General features: G+C 46.2%; 1 protein-coding gene across 2 annotated transcripts in view; it reads right to left on the minus strand.

The window, feature by feature from the left end:
* Positions 1–19,879, minus strand: part of DOCK1 (dedicator of cytokinesis 1) — a 493,559-nt gene that overhangs the window by 36,575 nt on the left and 437,105 nt on the right. For both annotated transcript variants that reach the window (XM_077877225.1, XM_077877224.1), the window contains exons 38-40: positions 17,441–17,560; positions 2,910–2,999; positions 2,037–2,141 (exon numbers count right to left, since the gene is read on the minus strand). In XM_077877225.1, coding sequence (XP_077733351.1) covers positions 2,037–2,141; positions 2,910–2,999; positions 17,441–17,560 — 315 coding nt within the window. The remainder of the gene's footprint in view (positions 1–2,036; positions 2,142–2,909; positions 3,000–17,440; positions 17,561–19,879) is intronic.

Here is a 19,879-nt window from a genome sequence, read left to right on the forward strand (position 1 = left end):
CACATACACAGGGGCACACCTACGGATTCACACGTGTTAAGGAAGGCCTTTAATAATACCAACTCCAGGTTCATAATAATCTCCAGCTGGGTGAATTTTTTCATATTTTAAATATTTTAAAATATTTGAATTTTAAATATTTCAAATTTAAAATATAATTTCAAAACCTTCCCTAATTTAGGGCTTATAACCAAATGTCCTTTATTCATTCTTTGGGAAGATTTTCTCTGGAATCTGGGTTTCTGATCAAACGCTGTCTTAGGCATGTCTTGCCACAAGGAGAGCAGCGGTGTTAAGAAGAGAGGACAGGGGCAGCCTGGGTGGCTCAGTGGTTTAGCGCCGCCTTCAGCCCAGGGTGTGATCCTGGAGACCCAGGATCTAGTCTCACGTCAGGCTTCCATGGCATGGAGCCTGCTTCTCCCTCTGCCTGTATTTCTGCCTCTCTCTCTCTCTCTCTCTTTCTCTCTCTCTCCCTCTCTGTGTGTCTCTCATGAGTAAATAAATAAAATCTTTAAGAAAAAAAAAAAAAAAAAAAGAGAGGACGGACCAGCAGTGACAGGACAGGGCCAGATGCCCCAGTCACTAAGGACCTTGAATGAGTGGATAAACCAACTGGTGACCTTCTGGAGCAGACCAGGCCTATGAGGCTCACTTGTTGATGTCACAGAAACCATGACAAGTCCTCAGCAAGTAAGTCCTTTCTCCTGCTGGCAACATCAAGGGGTATATCTCATGCTGTTAGGGACTTCTGTGTAATCAGCCACGAGGGCCAAAGACAGCTGTGTTCTAGGCAAGAGTTCCCCCTTCACTGAAACCAGAGGAATCATCCATGGTCTCCCAGCATAAGAGAAAACCATGGGTCTTAAAAAACAATCATAAGAAATCGTGACCCATGTGTCAATGGCATCCAAGAGAAGCTTTAAACAATTCTACTGGGATCCCTGGGTGGCGCAGTGGTTGGGTGCCTGCCTTTGGTCCAGGGCGCGATTCTGGAGACCCGGGATCGAATCCCACGTCAGGCTCCCTGTATGGAGCCTGCTTCTCCCTCTGCCTATGTCCCTGCCTCTCTCTCTCTCTCTGTGATGACTATCATAAATAAATAAAATTAAAAATAAATAAATAAATAAACCATTCTACTAGTAGGTCAAGCAGCATTTATTTATACAATTTCTCTTCTGGCCTCATGAGTGCTAGGGAATGGGCATCTGGCTGATTATCATAGTATTTCTTCCATCATGTGTCACACAGAACACATCTGTCTAAGGGACGGAGTGTGATTCTGAGTCCCCAGCAATGTGGCCATGAAAATTCACTTATAATTTCTCATAGAATTAAAAATAGACATGTTCATGGTGATATTACTCACAATAACCAAAACAACCCAAATGTCCATTGAAGGACAAATAGATAAATAAAATATGGTTTAGCTGTACAATGGGATATTATTCAGCCATGAAAAGGAATGGAATTCAGGTATATGCTCCAACACTGATAAACCCTAAAGTCCCTAAGACAAGGGAAATGGGCCAGACACAAAAGGACAAACACCATATGATTTCACTTTAGGAGGTACCTAGAACAGGCAATTTCACAGACAGAAAGTGGCATGGTATTGCCAGGGCTGGGAGGTGGGGTAATGCAGACTTACTGTTTAATTGGGTATGGATTTTCAGTTTGGAAAGACGAAGAAGTTCTGGAGATGGATGACTGCACAAGAGTATTAATACCACCGAACTGTACACTTGAAATTGGTTAACTTAGTAAATTTTCCATCATCTGTGTTTGACCACAGTTTAAAAAACACACATAAATCTCTGAAGGAGAGCTCTATTTAGGAAAAATCAGATGGAAACTTTTATACAATCAAAGAAAACTTTATCAGGCCTTCTCTCATAGCTTAAGCTATGCAAAGAGCTATTCAGAGCATAGATTCAGACTGACCCATAGATGCAAAGTCCAAATCATTCCTCACAATGAGAAGGGGCTCTCTATCCAGGGAGCAATCCTGGCTCAGATGAAACGGAATCAAAATTTACCCGAAGGAATGTGGGGAATCCTTGTCCATAGTAGCCAACAGCAAAATAGTCAGGCTTAGGTCTTATCACTTTGACGATGTTTTCATAAAACTGAGCCTGTTTTTTCTGAAAAGAAGAAAGAAAATTTCAGGTTTGATTAGAATATTTGAGCATCCATTCTTCTAGAATCTTCCAGTGGGCTCTTCAAGCTTTGGAGGTTCCAACTGGGTGGGAAGGTGAGGATGTGGGGGAGACCGCGCAGATAGGCATCTGGTCACCTTGCCACACGGCTTAGAATTTGTCACTCACCCGCAGCGGTTAGCAGGGAATCTGTCCAAAAGAGCCAAATGCAATAACTGGTATAATTTATCTATGTTTTTGATAACCAAAGAGGTGCCACAGAAATGGTTTTTCTTATGATTAAATGGCTGGTCTTTAGTATTTTGAAACTGGTATCTATTAGATACTGGGATACATTACAGAAATATTTAAAAGGGGAGAAATCTGGTCTAAATTAATGGCAAGAGAAAGGCCTGGGCTACTCTTCCTTCATCCCCCACCCCACAGATGGGTCAGTTTTAAACCAGCAGAGATTCTGAGAGACTCTTGGGCCATCAAGAGTACAGTACACAGGGGGTCAATAGTCGTTTACATACAAATGCTCTGAGAAATCTTGAGCCTGGTTCCCAAAGTGCAGCTGGGAATAAAAGTGAGTACTCGAAGGCCCGAATCAACGAGCAAACACTCAAGACTGTCCTCCTGGGTAAAATGGAGGACCATGGCCAAGGTCACAGGATCCGAAGAGAATCTCCAAGTTAAAATGGAAAGAGAAATCCCAGGAAAACAAGTGTAGATCGCCTGTGTTCATTTAGATGGAAAGAAAAGGAGACCTACCAGTAATTCGCTGAGTTGTTCGTAATCAAACATCTCGTTTTCATACTGTTCGGCAAGTTCCTTACCCAGAGCAATGGCCTCCTCCCACATCTGTGAGGAAAAAGAAAGAAAAAAGAGAAAGCGAAACTCAAAGCTGAATCATGCAGTCAAGGAATGAAACAGTAATACGACTGTTCATAATAAAACAATTTGGAAATATGCTTGCTGAATCGGAGAACGCTACAAGAATAACGTTAGAAAAATACAAATATTTTCTAGAGGCTCATGTCCTTTGGTTCATGACCAGACATCAGTTGACTAAACTGGTCCACTACTGGCTCATCGGTCATGTTGGCCTCTGCCCAGGGTCAGAGCAGTCTGCCCGCCAGTTCTGGCCCAGTCCATCCTCTCTCCTGCTGCCAAGTACGGCGGCTGAAGCCCATCCATCGCAGCAGCAGTGCCGGGGCGGGGGGAAAAGGAAATGCAGTGCACGAGAGGTTACAAGGAGCCTGGTTTTGTGACTTTCCCAATCATACCATTGAATAAAGACTGGACTGTCAGAAAGAACAGGATATAGTTCAACTCCAAATTAAAGCTTGCAAGACGTTGCTTTATGTGTGCAAATACCGTGAGACTATAACGCCTGCCATTATTTTGAAAGGGGGAACATTTTTTGGTAGTAGTTTGAGAGGGGATTTCCAATCAGGTAAATGATTTATTAGAATGCTGATAAACTTTGACATTTTGGGAGAATTCGTTGATGCATATAGTGAGGCCTGAATTTCTCTTATTTTTCCTGGCAAAAATAATGTGGTCTACTCGAGAAGAATATGTTAAATATGGAAGAGCCATCATCTTCTCCAGGAAGTCTTTCTGGGTGCCAATGCTCCTCATGCTCCCATGATGACCCAGGATCCCCCTGACTTCTAACCTTTTGGTCACATACAGAAACTGGAGTGCTTCTGCCATTCTTCCTCAAAGACCACAAGGCCCTTGAGAGACTGAGCATTATTAAAAACACTAGACCACAACCGAGGGCCGGCTCAAGGATGTTGATCAGAAGAACTGGAGGTTGTTGATTTAGAATCAGGAAAGCACCATCCCACACATTGTGTCCCCAGCCAGAAACCATTCCCGTCCCGACTGCCACCATTCCCACAAGATGGTAGAACTGAAGTCAAGACAGGTGATTCTGAGCTTGCTCCGTCCAGCAAGTCCCTTGTCTCGTCAGGCGGGACTTTATTATACCCATTTCACAGATAAGGAAGTTGGGGGAGGAGATAGGTCAGTAATCTGCCCAAGGGCACAGAGAGGTGTACTTGGCCCAGCGTGATCTTTTCCCAGAATTCTCGCTTCTGTTGACTGTCTTGTTTGGGCTGTTATAAAACGGTACCATGGATGGGGTGGCTTAAACAATGGACATTTATTTCTCATAGTTCTGGGAGCTGGGAAGTTTCAGAACCAGGTGCCGGCAGGTTTGGTTCTTGGTGAGCTTATAGACCTCTTCTTGACTTGTAGACTGCCACCTTGACTTGTAGACTGCCACCTTCTCATCGTGTGCTCACACGGCCTTGAGAGGCTCTCTTTCTCTCCGTAGAAGGGCAGTAATCCCATTGTGGGGGGCCAGCCATACTCATGACTCCATATAAACACAATTATCTCCCAAAGGCTCCATCTCCAAATACTATCATGTGGTGGTTCAACATATGAATGTGGTGATTGGAGGTGCAGGAGGAATGTGAGCATTCAGACCATAACAGTGATCATGTGCCAGCACTTCCAGTTTCTCCCATCCCTTCCTACTGGGATGGGTTTTAAAGGATATGAGGCTAATCACCAATTCCAGGTTCCTGCTGAGAACACAAGCTGTCAGTCCCATATGTGGCACACTCTTGTCACTGAGGACTCATCGGCTGGTTGGTCTTCGCTTCTTAGTAGGATGACCCCATCAAGGGCCTTACTTATTACTGAACAGCCCAACAAGACTTAAATACTCTTTATAGCTACTGCCTAAATAAACCATCTGCTATTTTTTTTTTATAAGAAAAAAGGCTGTTCTGGAATATGAGTTACAATTTAATACTTTTCAAGACAAAATAAAAATAAGCCCAGAGTAGAAACAGATTTCTGAGATGGGACTAGTGCCCAGGGAAGAGAGAAAGAGGCCAAGATGCCCTTCCTGGGTCTGCACACCTGGTTCCCCTTCCAGAGCCGCCATGGTCTCCGTCCTGCTGGTGCTTCCAGAGCTGCCCTGCATTCTCTGAATATTTAACCTGCTGCTCAAGATCCTCCTTGGCTCCTCTGCTGGGGGTCCAAGCTCACATTTCTAGGAAGGGGAAGCCTCTTGCAATTTCAATATTTCTTTTAAGCTCTAGTGACCAATTCCTTCCTTAGAGTATTTCCATTTCAAAGAAAACACTATTTTTATTTGTGATTCTCTGTCACAAGATTTTTCTTTGAGTTTTCTGCAAGCGAACACACACTCTATTAGCTGCCTAGAATGTTAGGGCATCTCATTTATTACTGAGTAAAAGCTTAATCTGTTTTTATCCTAAATGACAGATGAGATGCTTTAGATACATATCAAAAGTAATTGTTTTTAAAAGAAATGTTAGTCTTGAATAAATATCTTATCCGAATCACCCTTAGGTGACACGGTTGTGTTTTCTATCAGATTTTCTATAAATACACCTTCCCCCCACTCCCTCCAGGGTCTTACAGGATTCTGCATTAGGGAGATTTTCATCTACTTTTAATTGGATAGGGCTCTAAGGAGTGTGGGCAATTCATATTTCTGATGTGAACACCTTGGAAGATGTTTCAGTACCAGGGAGAAGACAGATTCAATGTGATCGAGATTCAGATGACCTCCGTGAAAGAATCACTGTAACCCACGAGTTTGACCATCCTGCCTCAGCTCCTGTGCTAGGCTCTGAGGTTTACCACAGCCCTGAAGAAAAGCACCAGATCCTCACATAACCTCATTCCCTGATTTGAAATCCTTAATCCACTTTATTGCCTTCTTGACATCACTAGTTACTCGCAGTATGGAACACGTTCATCTCACTACCTCTTTCCATCAGACGATCTTAGCTCCTACCCACTCTTGAGATGACTGTCTTGTCTCCATCATTCCGAATCACCCAGTTTCAGGAAGTCTCATTTCATCAAGTTTCATGAATATAAACTATTTTTCCCTTCTTTTTTTTAAAAAACAAATTTATTTGAGAGAGACAGAGAGAGAGAGAGAGCACATGCATGCACACACACGAGTGGGAGGGAGAGGGAGAGAGAATCTGAAGCAGACTCCATGCTCAACGCAGGGCTCGATCTCACAACCTTGACATCATGGCCTGAGCTGAAGCTAAGGGTCAGAAGCTCAATTGACTGCACCATTCAGGCATCCCCAAATTTTTTTCTTTTTCTCTTCTTCTGATGAAACTCCTTCCTTAGCACCCTGATGTCCATGGCTGTAGAGGACAGATCAGCTATTCATTTCCTACAGAAAACTATACAGTTGATGGTGGGCCAGTCCCATTGGCCAACAACCCTGACCTCACCAGGTAAGGAAGCCGTGGCGAATGAGAGAGAAGATGCCAGCCAGGACAACTGCCCCTTACCAGTAATTCAGGTTACTGAATTACTCACTGGGACAGCGTGGACAACTCTGGTTTAATTCACTTACTAGCTGTAAGTGACTCACTGGTGAGGATGTTTTATGGGACGCCCGAGTTTCATCATTCCTCTATAATTCAGCTGTTTCTCCAGGCATTTGTTGGGAGAAGACTCATCATCAATGACTTGTGACTTTCTCGTCCCACATGGTCTTTGATGTCTGAATGGATGAGGATGTGATGGTACAGAAGAATCCAGAGCAAAGGCTGAGGCCCCTCAGCACAGAGGGGAGTGAGGTGGCTCAGAACGAGCGTTAGGTCTTGACCAGCGAGCGAGCCCAGAAGCCTGCGAGGGACAGTCTCTTTCCAGTCCCTCTGGCATGAGGGAAGATGTATGTCATGAGAAGGGCTATGGTGACTCTAAGGGCTGCGGCTCAGCTGAAAGAATAGAGACCCTTGCAGACACCACCCTCTCTCGAGGCCTCTTGGCAATTTCTTGACCCAATGACCCCATCCTTGGTCCCCCTGATGTTTTCAACTGGTGTTGGCTGATCAGATCAAAGGATCCACATTTTTCCAAAGACATTTCTTGGAGAGAAGGTCAGGCCCCAGTCTCCCATCCCAGCAGGGGCACTGCCTCTGTGGTGTGCAGCTCAAAGCCACCCCATGTGGGAGTAACAATGCCGTCCTCTCCTTGGGCATGCCCAGGAACAGAGCTGGCCAGACATGCCGGGAAAACTGTGGGATCTGGGATTTGGGCCTGGCGGAGGAAGCCTTACTGACAAGGTTCTCAAACCGAATCAACAATAAACCCTGCCCCTCTGGTGCAGTCAAGTACTCGAGGAAGCACTCACTCAAGGAAGCACTGCCCATTTAAGTCACGTGCATTCCTTGAGTACCCGACTGCACCAAAACGGCGGGGTTTATTGTTGATTTGGTTCTGGGCTTGTTTTCCCCACAGACATTCCTTACCTGTTGGAACAGAAAAACTACTTGCTCAGCTTTTGAAAGGCGAAGTGAGGAAGGAAACATTTCTTTAAAACCTGGAGGTTTTGCATTTTCTTCTTCAGACCAGGACATCTGTAGTTCAGCACATCTCTGAAAAGCCTAAATCAGGCTGCAAAGAAGGGACACTCTCACGCCTTCATTCTGGGTGGTTCTGGGGCACGTGGGACGGGGACAGGCTCCAGAGAGACCAGATGGAGAGGGACAGAGGGGAGTACAGACAGCTCTTTGAAGAACAATGTAGAAAGGAGAAGGTTGATAGGCAGTAACTGGAGAGAAGAGTCAGAACAAGAGAGAACTTCTTTTAAAGGAGGGAGAAATAAGGGCACAGGGCACAGTTGTAGGGGAATGTATGTTAGTCAATAGAGAGCAAAACTCCCCAACACTGCAGGGGTCAAGTAGATGGGCTGGCCTGATGTCCTGGGGTGGGCAAGGGGCTCCGGGGCTCTGGTAGGTGCGTGGAGAGCCCGTCCCTCAGACAGGACGGAAGCAGAATATACAGGGACAGACACAGACCAGTGGACGAGGAAATGCCAGGGACGCGTGGAGGGCGAAGTGGTGTCATACTGCCTGCGTACCCGCTAGCTGGAGGGTCAACTACTTTGAAGAAAAGAATTAACATGTGACAATTGGAGCCTCATGTCTCCGCACGGCTTTAACTGCCTTGCAGGAAATAAAACCTGAATCACTGGACTTAGCAACTTGGTCTCTTCCAATTTGACAGCGACGTGAGGATGCTGACCCCTCACCCTACCCTGGGCGACTGGGCTGTCCTGGGCACCCTGGCTCCTCCTGGCATTGACCCATTAAAGAGGCCCTGTGTGACCAGCTGACTTCAAGCCCTGGAGACATCACCTCCCTCTCTGTGGCCTCCCAGCGGGTCTCCGGCCCCTCCACCCCCCCAGCAACACCACCCCCCCTGCTAGTCTTCTGCCATCAAGTAGCCAGAATTACTCTCTGAAAAGAGGAAAATGAAGTTACTGTTGCCTCTTCTCATGAAGTCTCATTGGCTCCTTGTGCCTGAGGGAGTAAATCCAACCTTCAGGAGATGTACAAGGCCGAGGGCAAACTGGCTCTCCAGGCCCCCCGTCCATGTGTCTCAGGACCTCTCACCTCCTATCCCACTTCTTAGCTTCCCCAGAAACCCAAGATGGTCCCAGGAGCCCTTGCCGTTCCCCGGGCTACTCCTACTCCTTGCAATTCCTTCCAGCCATCACCAGGCAAACTTGATCTTACTCCTCAGGAACCAGTCGACGTGTCACCTCCTTCAAGCCTTTCCTTTCTCCCCAGAAGAAGCAATCACTCCCATACTTGCTAGACAGGTAGACCCAGCACCCACCAGTGTGACAGACCGGAGGAAGGTTCTGTTATTTATCTGCGTGCCCACGAACCCGGGGGCCAGCCTGGCAGCCCTGGAGGCAGGCCTCTCTCACTCACGGGTGCCCTTGGCACCAGTACACTTGGTGGTGGGAACACTTGCTAGGGACCCTGCAGAGAGTGGGGAGGAGTGTGGTTCTGGAGTCTGAGCACTGATGTTATGTTGCGCACGCTTTGCTTAAAAAAAAAAAAAAGGTTTCTTATTTTATAGGAGCAGATCAATATTAACATGATCCCTTCGAACACGTTAGCAGGCCAGCTTCCTCCTCACTGAACAGATTCTGGCCCATATCCGGATTTTCAAAACTTTAGAAACGCCGAGGACAGTCCAGGAAGCGGGTGTCTTTCCGCCTCTACCTGCCGTTCCTCTGAATAACCACTGTGCTTTAAAAGGGAAACTCATCGAATGACAAAACTTCGCCCCAAATACTTAAGGAAAGAAATCGAACCATTCCACCAACTGCAGCAACTTACTCCCCAAATCCCTATTTTTAGCTCACAGGAAGATGTGAGATGCCTCATTTCTGACTTGGGTGCAAGGCAAAGCGCGAACTTTGTCAAGGCGAGGTTATTTTAAGGGAAGAGGAAACGGAGCTCCAGTTGGAAAGAACCAGAGAGCTTCCCCCAGCACGTGGGCCCGCGGGCCTGCCCCCTCTGCAGGCGCTGCCAGGCGGCTTCCTGGTTGCAGAGGTAGCTGAACGCTGGTTAATACGGGCTCCCTCGCGCTGACTACATTTTCCTGATAGCAGGGCTTCTATTTTTGACTCATCCTCCATAGAGAAGCCTGGTAATTTTCAGCAAAGCACTTGGATTAAGGGCTTTATTGAAAATTACTAGGCCTCAACCAAACACAATAAGACAGACAATGCAGAGCATGTTCGGGAAAGAGCGCCCGTCTGCCAGGATAAAACCCGACAGAAGGCTTGCAGGGGGATGCTCAAACGGGTGGTAAAAACAGAATGGAAAGGAGCTAGGAGTGGTTATTAGCCCAGGAAGGAAGAACCGTAAAAGAATGAAAGGGGAAACAGATGTAAATGACGATTTATGGAGAGAAAGAAAAAGATGAAAAGCCCAAGAGCTGGGCTGAAAGACATTCGAAACTTTTTAAAACGGTAGAAAAGCAAAAATAGAAGAATGACTTCGTGTGGAAGAAATATGGAAAGATAACAGAACATAATTCAAAAGCCGGGCTGTCCAATATAAAGCAGCAGAAAATCCATTCAGCGTTGCAGCTTTCAGAGCACAAAGGCAGAGGAACTTTTAATACGGTCCGGCCTGAGTCCCTTGTCTTCCGCTGTCCCCGCAGCCTCTAAGATGCCTTCCTCGGGCACCGGCTCCTTTACTGCCCCCAAAGTCTTCGGGGGACAACCCTGCCTCGGATTCTGAGAGTCCCCCAGGTCCCCTAGGAAGCTGAATAAATTTCTAACAGTGCAAGTGAGCTCTTGGATGAGTAAAGTGTCCATATATTAAGGACATAATGAAGATATCCTTAATTATATCCACGGATATAATTATTATCCACGGATACAGCCACGTGGTGACAGCCTGTATTGATGGAGCTTTAACGGAGTCATACTTTTGCCAGACTGAGGCCCTGTTTCATTTCCATTTTAGAATTTCATGATCCTCAGCCTTCAACTTCAACTGTGCCATTAAGTCCCGTCGCTCAAATACATGTTTTCATGTATTCAGAACTGTAATGTTTTCCCCTTAAAATGGAATAAATGTAAGATCAAACCCAATTCTTCTGATTTAAAGAATTTAAATCCTGTGCTGCAGGATCGTGCACAGAACGTGGGGTCTAGGATGGAAGCTGGGTCAGCTGTTCAATCAGAGATCGTGGCCAATACCAGCTGCCCTCCCAATGTGGCGGCCCTGCTCACTCGCTGCATGACCTCCTACAACATCCTGACCGAGGACTGTCATTTCTGAAAGATGCACAGAATCCAGGAAGGAAGAGCCGGCCCAGGTGTCGCAGGACTGTCTGTGTGATCTATAGCTCTGCAGTGAACGTGGTACTGAGGTCGAGTTAGCATCAGGCTCGGGAAAGGAGCCTGTGGAACATGCCCCACCCCTCCACCCCCAGCCCCAAATCCTACACACTGCAGAAATGAGGTCAGGGATCTGCCCCTTTAGACCTCCTTAGGGGCTGACGAGTCTGGGTCAGAAGGCAAGGCCGCACAGAGGAGACAAACAGGCATAATGGAAGGTACTTTGTGGAATGTCTGAGTGATGGTGCCTTTTGCAAGTGTTTTGCCCCAGCGCTGGCCAGAAGGTGCTCCATTCCATAAAAGATGAACCACAATGGCAGTGCTGATAGTGGGGGAGGCCGTGCACGAGTCCGGGCAGGGGTTTGTGGGAACTCCCAGCACTTCCCATTCAATTTTGTTGTCAATCTGAAACTGCTCTAAAAGATTAAGTCTACTAAAAAAAAAAATCTTTGACCGAGTGTCCAGTTTCGATGCAGCACCAGTCTCCCTCCGAGGGACACAGAAGCATCACACACAGCCTGTCCTGCCCTCGAGTAGCTTCAGTCGAAGCAGGACCTGGTGACTGGGGTGGTCCCTGGACCAGCTCCTTTGTCATTACTGGGAGCTGCTTAGGAATACAGAGCCTCAGGCCCCGCGCAAGACCCGCTGAATCAGAAGCTGCAATTTACCAAGATCCCCAGGGCACTTAGGGGGCCTAGAAAGCACAAGATACTCAAAGTAGGGAGATACAGGGTACACATAAAGAGTTCCAAGGCTAGGGCAAAGAGTGTCTAGGGAGACATCTTCCTGGATGGTGGGGGCAGGGAGGCTCCACGCTGGAGAGAGCATGGGAATAGGACAGCAGGCAACAGAGGGCCCTTCCACACCCAGGAAAGACCATGGAAAGTCCACAAGGTTGGGAATCAAAGAGCATGTTCTAAAAAAAGGCAAGATGTTGTGGGTAGAGAGAGGATTGATCGGTAGGGTAGCGCCGACTACTCTACGAAGGTGAGGGGAGGAGCCTCACCTGCCAGGTGAGAAGCCTGGATCTGCCTACAGAGGAGGTAGGGGGATCCCAGAGGTTTGGGCATCTCTGAAGGGATTCAAGCCATGATAGATACTGTGGCCCCTTTGTTAGAACATAGAGTGGCGGTGATACACCTCGGACCAGAAACCTGGGAAGACGGACTTCAGGAGGAAGAGAACGCTGGATGACCGGCTCTAGCAGCAGCTCTTCTATCCAAAGACCCGAATGGTTCAGCAGTGCCTCAGGTGGATCCTGACCAAGCCAGGGAAGATAATAGAGCGAGTTTGTCAGGAATTCTCATTCCCGAAGGCACTCAGATGTACAAACCACAATGAGAAAACGTGACTCATCCTTAAGAGGGAACCCATAATGAGATTATAATTGACTTTGGTCAAAACACAGAAGAAAACAACATACCTAAGGGGCATAATGCTAAATTTTAATAATAAAATAAGATAAAATAGTATCAGAAAGCTGTATCTTGCTGCAACAAAGCTATGTTGCCTTTTCTTGGTTTCTAAGGGTTTATCTTCATTCCTACCTCCCTCTGTATCTGCCTCCTTCCTTCTCTAACGTTTGCCCTGTGTGTTTTCCTCTGCCATAAAGGAGCCCCTAACTCGTCCATCCCTCCAAATCCTCTAATGTGCGTAATTACCACACTCCAACAGTTTTTTTCCCCCCCAAACTTTAGAAATGACATTGGGTCATAAGAAAAAAAAAATCTAATTTAATGCTTGTTATCATGCTTTCCCTCATTGTTCTAACATAAATTCTATTATTTCCTGGCTTTGGTCCCCATGTTCTCATTCTTTTGGATATTGTTTAGTTTTTCAGATATTCACTCAGCATTAGGAATATATGCCAACAGGCCCATAAACAGCCCTCGCTGCCTGTGGTGGCCTCAAAGGCTAAACAGAAAAGTCTCCCTTCACACCAGCATGTGGAGGGATGTGCCAGCAGGACAAGAGTCTTGATGCTCAATGAGAACAAAGCCTTTTTTGGCTCAGATCAGCACCGACCAAAAGAAACATAATGCAAGGCGCACAGGTATTGCTAAATTACTAGCAGCACGTTTTTAAGAAGTGGAATTAATTTTAGTAAAATTTAATAACATCTGCAATACTATCATTTCAGCATGTAATCGGTAGCAAAAAAATCAGTGAGAAACTTGACGCTTGCATTAGTCGCTCTGGCTGCCATTAACAAAGTACCACAGACTGGGTACCCTCGATTCATTTATCCCCTCAGAGTTCTGGAGGCTAGAGGTCCAAGATCAAGTCGCTGGCTGGATGGTTTCTTTTGGGGCCTCTGTCCTTGGCTCGTAGATGGACCTCTTCCCACTGTGTCCTCACACTGTTCTTATTGTGTGTCTGTGTCCTAATCTCTTCTTAGAAGTACACCAGCCTGATTGGATCAGGGCCCATCCCAGTGACCTCACTTTACCTTAATCACCTCTTTAAAGGACGTAGGTGGAAACACGGTCACATCCTGAGGTACTAGAGTTCACGACTTGCATGTATGAATTTTTGGCAGAAACAACTCAGCCCTCAACAACATTCTTTACTTTACACTAGAGTCTTAAAAATCCAGTGGGTATTTCACGCTGACAGCACATCTTGGTTTGGATGGGCCACACTTCAAACGTTACTGACCACATGTTCCTCATGATTCCAGGATCGGACTGTGTAGGCTAGAGTCTCACCCCTCTGTCTGAGCACTGGCTTCCCTGGGGCACCTGCTCAGAGGTCCCCCTGCATTAACGGAGGCCCTTCTCAAGTTCCCATTGGCTGGAAAATTTGTCACCCATCGTCACCCAAGAGCCGTTGTGAGATACGTTTTCCCCAAGTGATTGCAATCTGGGAACGGAGTATGGAAATGTGTACAATGAGGCCCTCCCAAAATCCAGTCTGGTGATCTGCGGCAATGAGCATAGCCACTTGTCTTACTCCATTGTATTCAGAAAAGGCAGAGAAGATGTTCTTTCTCAAATACTGCATATACCCAGAACTGGCAGGGACACCCGTGTTGCAGTCTTATTTCCTAAATGAAAGTGATCCTACTTCTGGCACAAAGTACCCAACTCTGATATCTTCTGCTGTGACCTCACTGTGATTTCCAGTGTCCTAGCCACAGGGAACAGGAGCCCATCTCCTCCTGCTGCGCTCACCGTTCCCAGCCCCTGCCCTGATGGAAGAAGGAAATTTGACTATGGAGAAATGGGGATCAAGGCTGATCAAGGATCAAGGATCAAGGATCAAGGATCAACACTGAGTTCTGTAAGATATCTCTATTCTCACATGTCCAGTTGCAGGGAGCTATACTATTTGGGGGATTTATATGAATATTATCTTTTTGAGAACATACACCTACTTAGGTCATTTCTACGTGCCTTGCAAGCCCTTCGTTAGAACCCTGGCTCGCTTGTCTCCCTAAATGCCCTCATAGGGCATAGGAGGGGCTGCATGTCTGGGAACTTCCACTGGGGCCCGCTATGGCCTGGTTCCTTGCTTTAGCCAATGACATGAACAGAAACACGTGAGTCGTTTCTGGACAAGGCGTGCAAGGGCCAGGCTGGTGATGTGCTGTCCCTTCTTGGCTGCATCTCTTTGTGGCGGAACCTGTACCCATCTGGGTGCCGGCTGGTGTAGACTCGTTGAGACGTCAGGAGGCTGGAACTCCAGCATCTTCCTGCCCATCAGTCCTGATGGAGGAGATGAGTAATTGCTTCCTTCTGTTATCTTCTTCCCAGGAAATGTCATGCTTGTTGATGTCAGAACGACATTTTTGTGCCTCGCAGCTAATCACCCAAGTACTTCAGATTTCATCTGATGAATTTTCTCGCTCACCTGTGCTCACTCTCCAAGTTAGCTTTAGAGGGATGAGGGGACTTTGTTTCTTTGAACATTTTGCGGAAAAAGTTACAAATCCTCAGAAATGGCTTTTCAATCTGTTTTGCCAAGACAACTCCAAAAGCTACTGTGGAGGCAGCCCTCCTAACCTGTGATTAGCAAGTACTCCTTTGGACTCCAGGTTAGCCGACTGATCCCTTGACCATAACCATCTCTGTGTCTCCTCCAGAACACAGGATGTTCTCTCCACCCACTCCTCTTTTTGCCTACAATACTTTGTCACCTGAGCTTTTTCAAAATCAGGATTTCTCAACCTTGGCAATATTGCACTTGGGGTTGGATATTTCTTTGCTGTGTCACTCTCTATATGTTGTAGGATGTTCAGCAGCATCCCTGGCCTCCGCCCACTAGATGCCAGGGCAGTCCATGGCCCCCATCATGCCAACCATGTCTCCTGTGGGTCCCAGTTGAGAACCACTCTGTTCTAAACTGAACACATTCTCCCCACCCCCCATACAAAGCCGCCTTTGCAAAAAATGAAAAGGCCTCTGTTCTTTGATTCATTATTTATTAAAGGCCACTGTCCTGCTATAGATGAGCATTTCCAAGTGTCAGGAGTCACTCTGAAATGCTGATTATTCATCCACTCTTTCACTGATTTCTCCATTCAACCAACAAATGCCCACCGGGTTATGTGCCAGGCATTGTTTTGAGAATTAGATGCGTTGTAGGAGGAAAATGTGTGGCCACTATGTTCACGGCGTTGACAACCTACTAAGGCCTTACATGTGCAAACCTACGGCTGCAAACTATGGGAAGTGCTATAGGGAGGAGTAGAAGACACTGTGGGGGCCAGAGGAGGGGTGACATTCAAGCTGAGATGGGAAGAAACCAGCCAAGGGCAGGAGCAGAAGCCAGCTAGGCAGAGGCAGGAAAGGCTGCTGTGTATGAGGCCCCCCCACATTTGGGCGATGTGGCTGAAATACAGGTGTATGGGAGGGAACAAGGGGTGACATGGTGGGAGAAGTCTGGGAGGCCGACTCTGCCAGAGGATGTATCATTGCCACTGGGAGAGCCCGGAATGGCCATGAGCAAAGGCACACGTTCCCGATGCCCCGATGCCGTCTGGCCCTCCAGCTCTGCCCACAGCCCAGAACACGGTAAGCCAGGAAGTCATCAGAGGGCAAGGAATGGCTGAATCAGCCCCATTTCTTCTAGCAGTTTGCTGAGAAATAGGGTTCCCCCGGCTAAACTAATAAAATTTTAGTAATCGGCCTAAATTGTGAAAGTGTCTCATTGCTATAAAGAAATATATTCCATTCCACTGCAGGACCAGGTGTAATCCAAGGTGTAATCCATAAGACATTTCCAAGTGGCCTCTGGGCAATCTACATGCTTTTCTGAATAGTTTGATTTTTTGTCCTGTGTCAAGGACAATAGGGAATGAATAAAACACACAGTATCTTTTCAATAGAGTTTTGTTTATATTGACAGGCACCAAAAGAGGTGGCCATGTAAGTGCTGTTTTGGGAGAACTGTGCCCTCCCTTCTACCCCCTCCCCCGCCCCCCCACAGCCCCAACGTATGTTGAAGTCCTAATCCTGGTTTCTGTGAATATGACCTTACTTGGAAACATGGTCTTTGGATATGATGAGTAAAGATGAGGTCATGGCAGACTGGGTAAATCCAGTGACCAGTGGGCTTGGGACAGAGAAATCTGGACATGGAGACATACACAGGGCGGACACCACCTGCTTCAGTGGAGGTGGAGCCAGGGCTCTCAGAGGACTGCCGGCAACCCCAGGGGGTAAGGGGGACGGAATGGAACAGATTCTCCCTGTTGTCATTCTCACAGAGCAAGCAGGGCTCTGCAACACATTGGTGTCAGTCTTACAGCCTCCAGAACAGGGAGAGAATCCATTTCTGTCATTTAAAACCACTCAATTGGCTGTGCTTTATTACAGCAGCCCTAGAGGGCTCACACTGCGCCTCCAGGGGTTCTCTGGCCACTTCCCTCAGAGTGAAGAAAAGAGCAGGTAACCAAGATGAGTTATGAGTCCTGACGAAGCAGCAGAAAGAGCTCCCAAGTCACTCTGGTGGCAGATTTTCAAACATTCCAAAGCTCAAGGAGCTCCTTTCCTTTGCTTTCCCCCCAACCCCTCCTGAATAGTTACAGCTTATGTGAGTCACACAAACTACTGATGAGATCTATTACTGGCTGATTAAAATGATGGCAGGTTTCCTTTCCATAGAAGTCAATGGAATAAATAATGTTGTGGAAGCCAATTAATCTAGAATCCGCCAAAATGGAGCAATCCTTGTCTAACCACAGGATTCCGTTCTCAGTGGTAGTAGAAAAATGGAAACTCTCAAAGGAATGAATCCACTCCTTCTCGGTGCTCAGAAGCTCCTTCCAAATCAGGGTCCCGGACACAGTTCCCTGAGGCAAGGACTGGTAACATACTTGTGCTTTTAGGTTCTTCCCTCCAGAGCATGTATATAAAGGGAAGACTGTAGGGTTCTGGGGTAGGATTTCTACCTAGAAGTGCCAACTGGTAGACCACCACGCATAAGTCCTTCCAATCTACAATTTGTAACCACTTTCTGGTTCCACATACATCACGTGTTATAAAATGTGCACTGTGGGGAGGCACACATAAAGAGGGAAACACAATGAAAAACACGCCTCCCCCCCCATTTTTTTTTTTACCTTGCCTTTGTCGAAGTAGTGGATGATTTCCTGGTAGAGCTGTTCTTTCAGCTGTCCCTGCGTTGTCGCCTGGTACCCGTCCCGCTGGGTGAGGTGGGCCGCGCACACATCCTCTGACCACTGAGACCAAAGCAAAGCATGAGAAACGTCAGGTGATGGTGCATCCAGTGGTACCACTTGCCCACCCTTGGTCAGAATACACCGCAGTGAGCCCTGTGTGTCCTACACGCATGCAGGCCATGGTTCGGGGGACAACCAGGGCTGCTGTCAACAGGCTGTTGGGGTGTGGAAATGAGGGTGGAAAGCCTCGTGCAGAAGCCCCACGAGGAAGGAAAGACAAGAGGGAGGCAAAGCTGGTCCTACATTCATACAGAAGAGAAACCCAGCAGGTTCTGGAAAGCAGAGAACTGTCAGCTTGCTGATAATGTCTTATAATTCCTAAGGTAAATTATGAGCCAGGCGATTGGAGCTCTCTCAAGTGAGGCATCCTGGGGTGCTGGCTACTGTTTTGAGGTGCTCAACATTTTATTCAACAGCAAAGAAGATACACAGATCTCACATACCAGTCACGCCTTGCAGGTTCCTCTTAAACTTAGACTTGTGATCCTGACTACAACCAGTTGTCACAAAATGATTAATTATGGAGTTCTCATGGCATAGCTAGATTTCTACCTTCATGGGGGATAAATGTAAAAATTTTAGGTGATTCTGGCCTGTAACTAAAAATCAAATAAATAAGAAAGTTCAGATCTCAAATAACGTCCTTGGAGTTTAAAATCACTTAAAAAATATTGACTAGGGAAGTAAAAATCCCTCTACACCTTCCACTTAAACACTCAAACGATTTTACTTGATTACAAGGGCTCAAGGCTAACGTTTTCATCATTCTTGTTTTTGACAAAATAACTAAAAACGACTATATTTGAGAATTTTTAATGAACAAGAATATATTTGTCACATTGAAGAACAATTTTCATAACAATACAAATAATCCTTTCGTAAGTTGATTAACCAGCATGAGTTCACGGTGAATGCAATATCAAAACGTATTTAGGAAAAATTGTGAAACGTCATGGTGTAAAAGACATGGAGAGAAATTATGGAGCATTCGCCATTTAACTGGAAAATTCAGTTAAACTTTATCTTTTCCCAGTGGAAAAGATAATGCATTCGGGGCCTACCGACTTGGGATATGAAACACGCCCCATCTGTGCTCAATTAAACGTGTATGTACTATGAGAGAGTGAGGGTGAGTAAGCACTTTGTCAACCCCATTTTAATTTCCCCGGTGACAACAAATACCTCCACATTTGCAAAAATGCCTTATTACCGAAATTTGGGTTTCTAACAAATGAACGCCATTAGAGTTCCTAGCAGTATGCTTGTGTCAGGTGTGCCAAAGGAAATCTCTGTCATAAATCACATTCCTTGGGAGAGCTTTCTGTGGTGTGAAGCCAAAGAGGGTCTACTGATGAGGCCCCAGTTTGAGCCTCTTCCTGTTTTTTCTGTAATGGACCCTTCTGTTTTCACACAAAGGTAAATGTCCATACTCCAATGTCTCTATAGCAGCTTGGGTACATTGGTAGCATTAAGAGATACTGGAGATTTTGGAGTTGGGCCAAAGGCTGGAAGAATCTTGCTGGAGTTTTACTCCTAACAGTGTTCTCCTTAATGCTTCTCATCACCCACAGACATTGCTTAATGCTCATTTTAATGTAGTCTTTACTGGTTTTCTTTCATTCAGTTTTTGGTGCTCAAGGGGCTGGCTTGATTTTGAAAACAGGATTCCTTGAATGAGTGGTCTTTATGCTGGGTCACTCAACTAAATTCTAATTCTCTTAACTGTTCTTGTTTCTCTAGTTTATAACTTTTCAATTTTTTATAAGGATACAATGGGAAAGGTGATCTAATGATTAGCTAAAGTTTTAAAACGTACAACTAGAGGTTGTATAGCAGCTTCTTCATCCATCCACTCCTTCATCCATCTGCCCACCTACCCAGCCATCTACACATTTGGATAAATCTATTTACCCATCCACTTATCCATCCATCCATCCGCCTGTCTATCCACCTACCCACCTACACTTCCATCCTTCCATCCATCTACACACATCTATCCATCTAGCCACCTACACTTCCACCTATCCATTCATCATCCATATATCCACCCACTCACACATGCACACTTTCATTCTTTGATCCATCCAACCATCCATCCATTCAACCATCCATCCATCCATTCAACCAACCATCCATCCATCCATCCATCCATCCATCCATCCATCCATCCACACAGGTATATACTGAGGGCTTACTCTGTAGAATTAACTGGGCTAGAATTGGATAGGAGGGAAGAGTATGAGTCTATTACTGCAAACAAACAAACAAACCAATGTCAAAAGATATGTGCACAGCAAAACAATCACTGGAGCTGAAAGT

Source organism: Canis aureus, chromosome 29, assembly GCF_053574225.1.
Source record: "Canis aureus isolate CA01 chromosome 29, VMU_Caureus_v.1.0, whole genome shotgun sequence".
NCBI classification, from domain to species: Eukaryota; Metazoa; Chordata; class Mammalia; order Carnivora; family Canidae; genus Canis; species Canis aureus.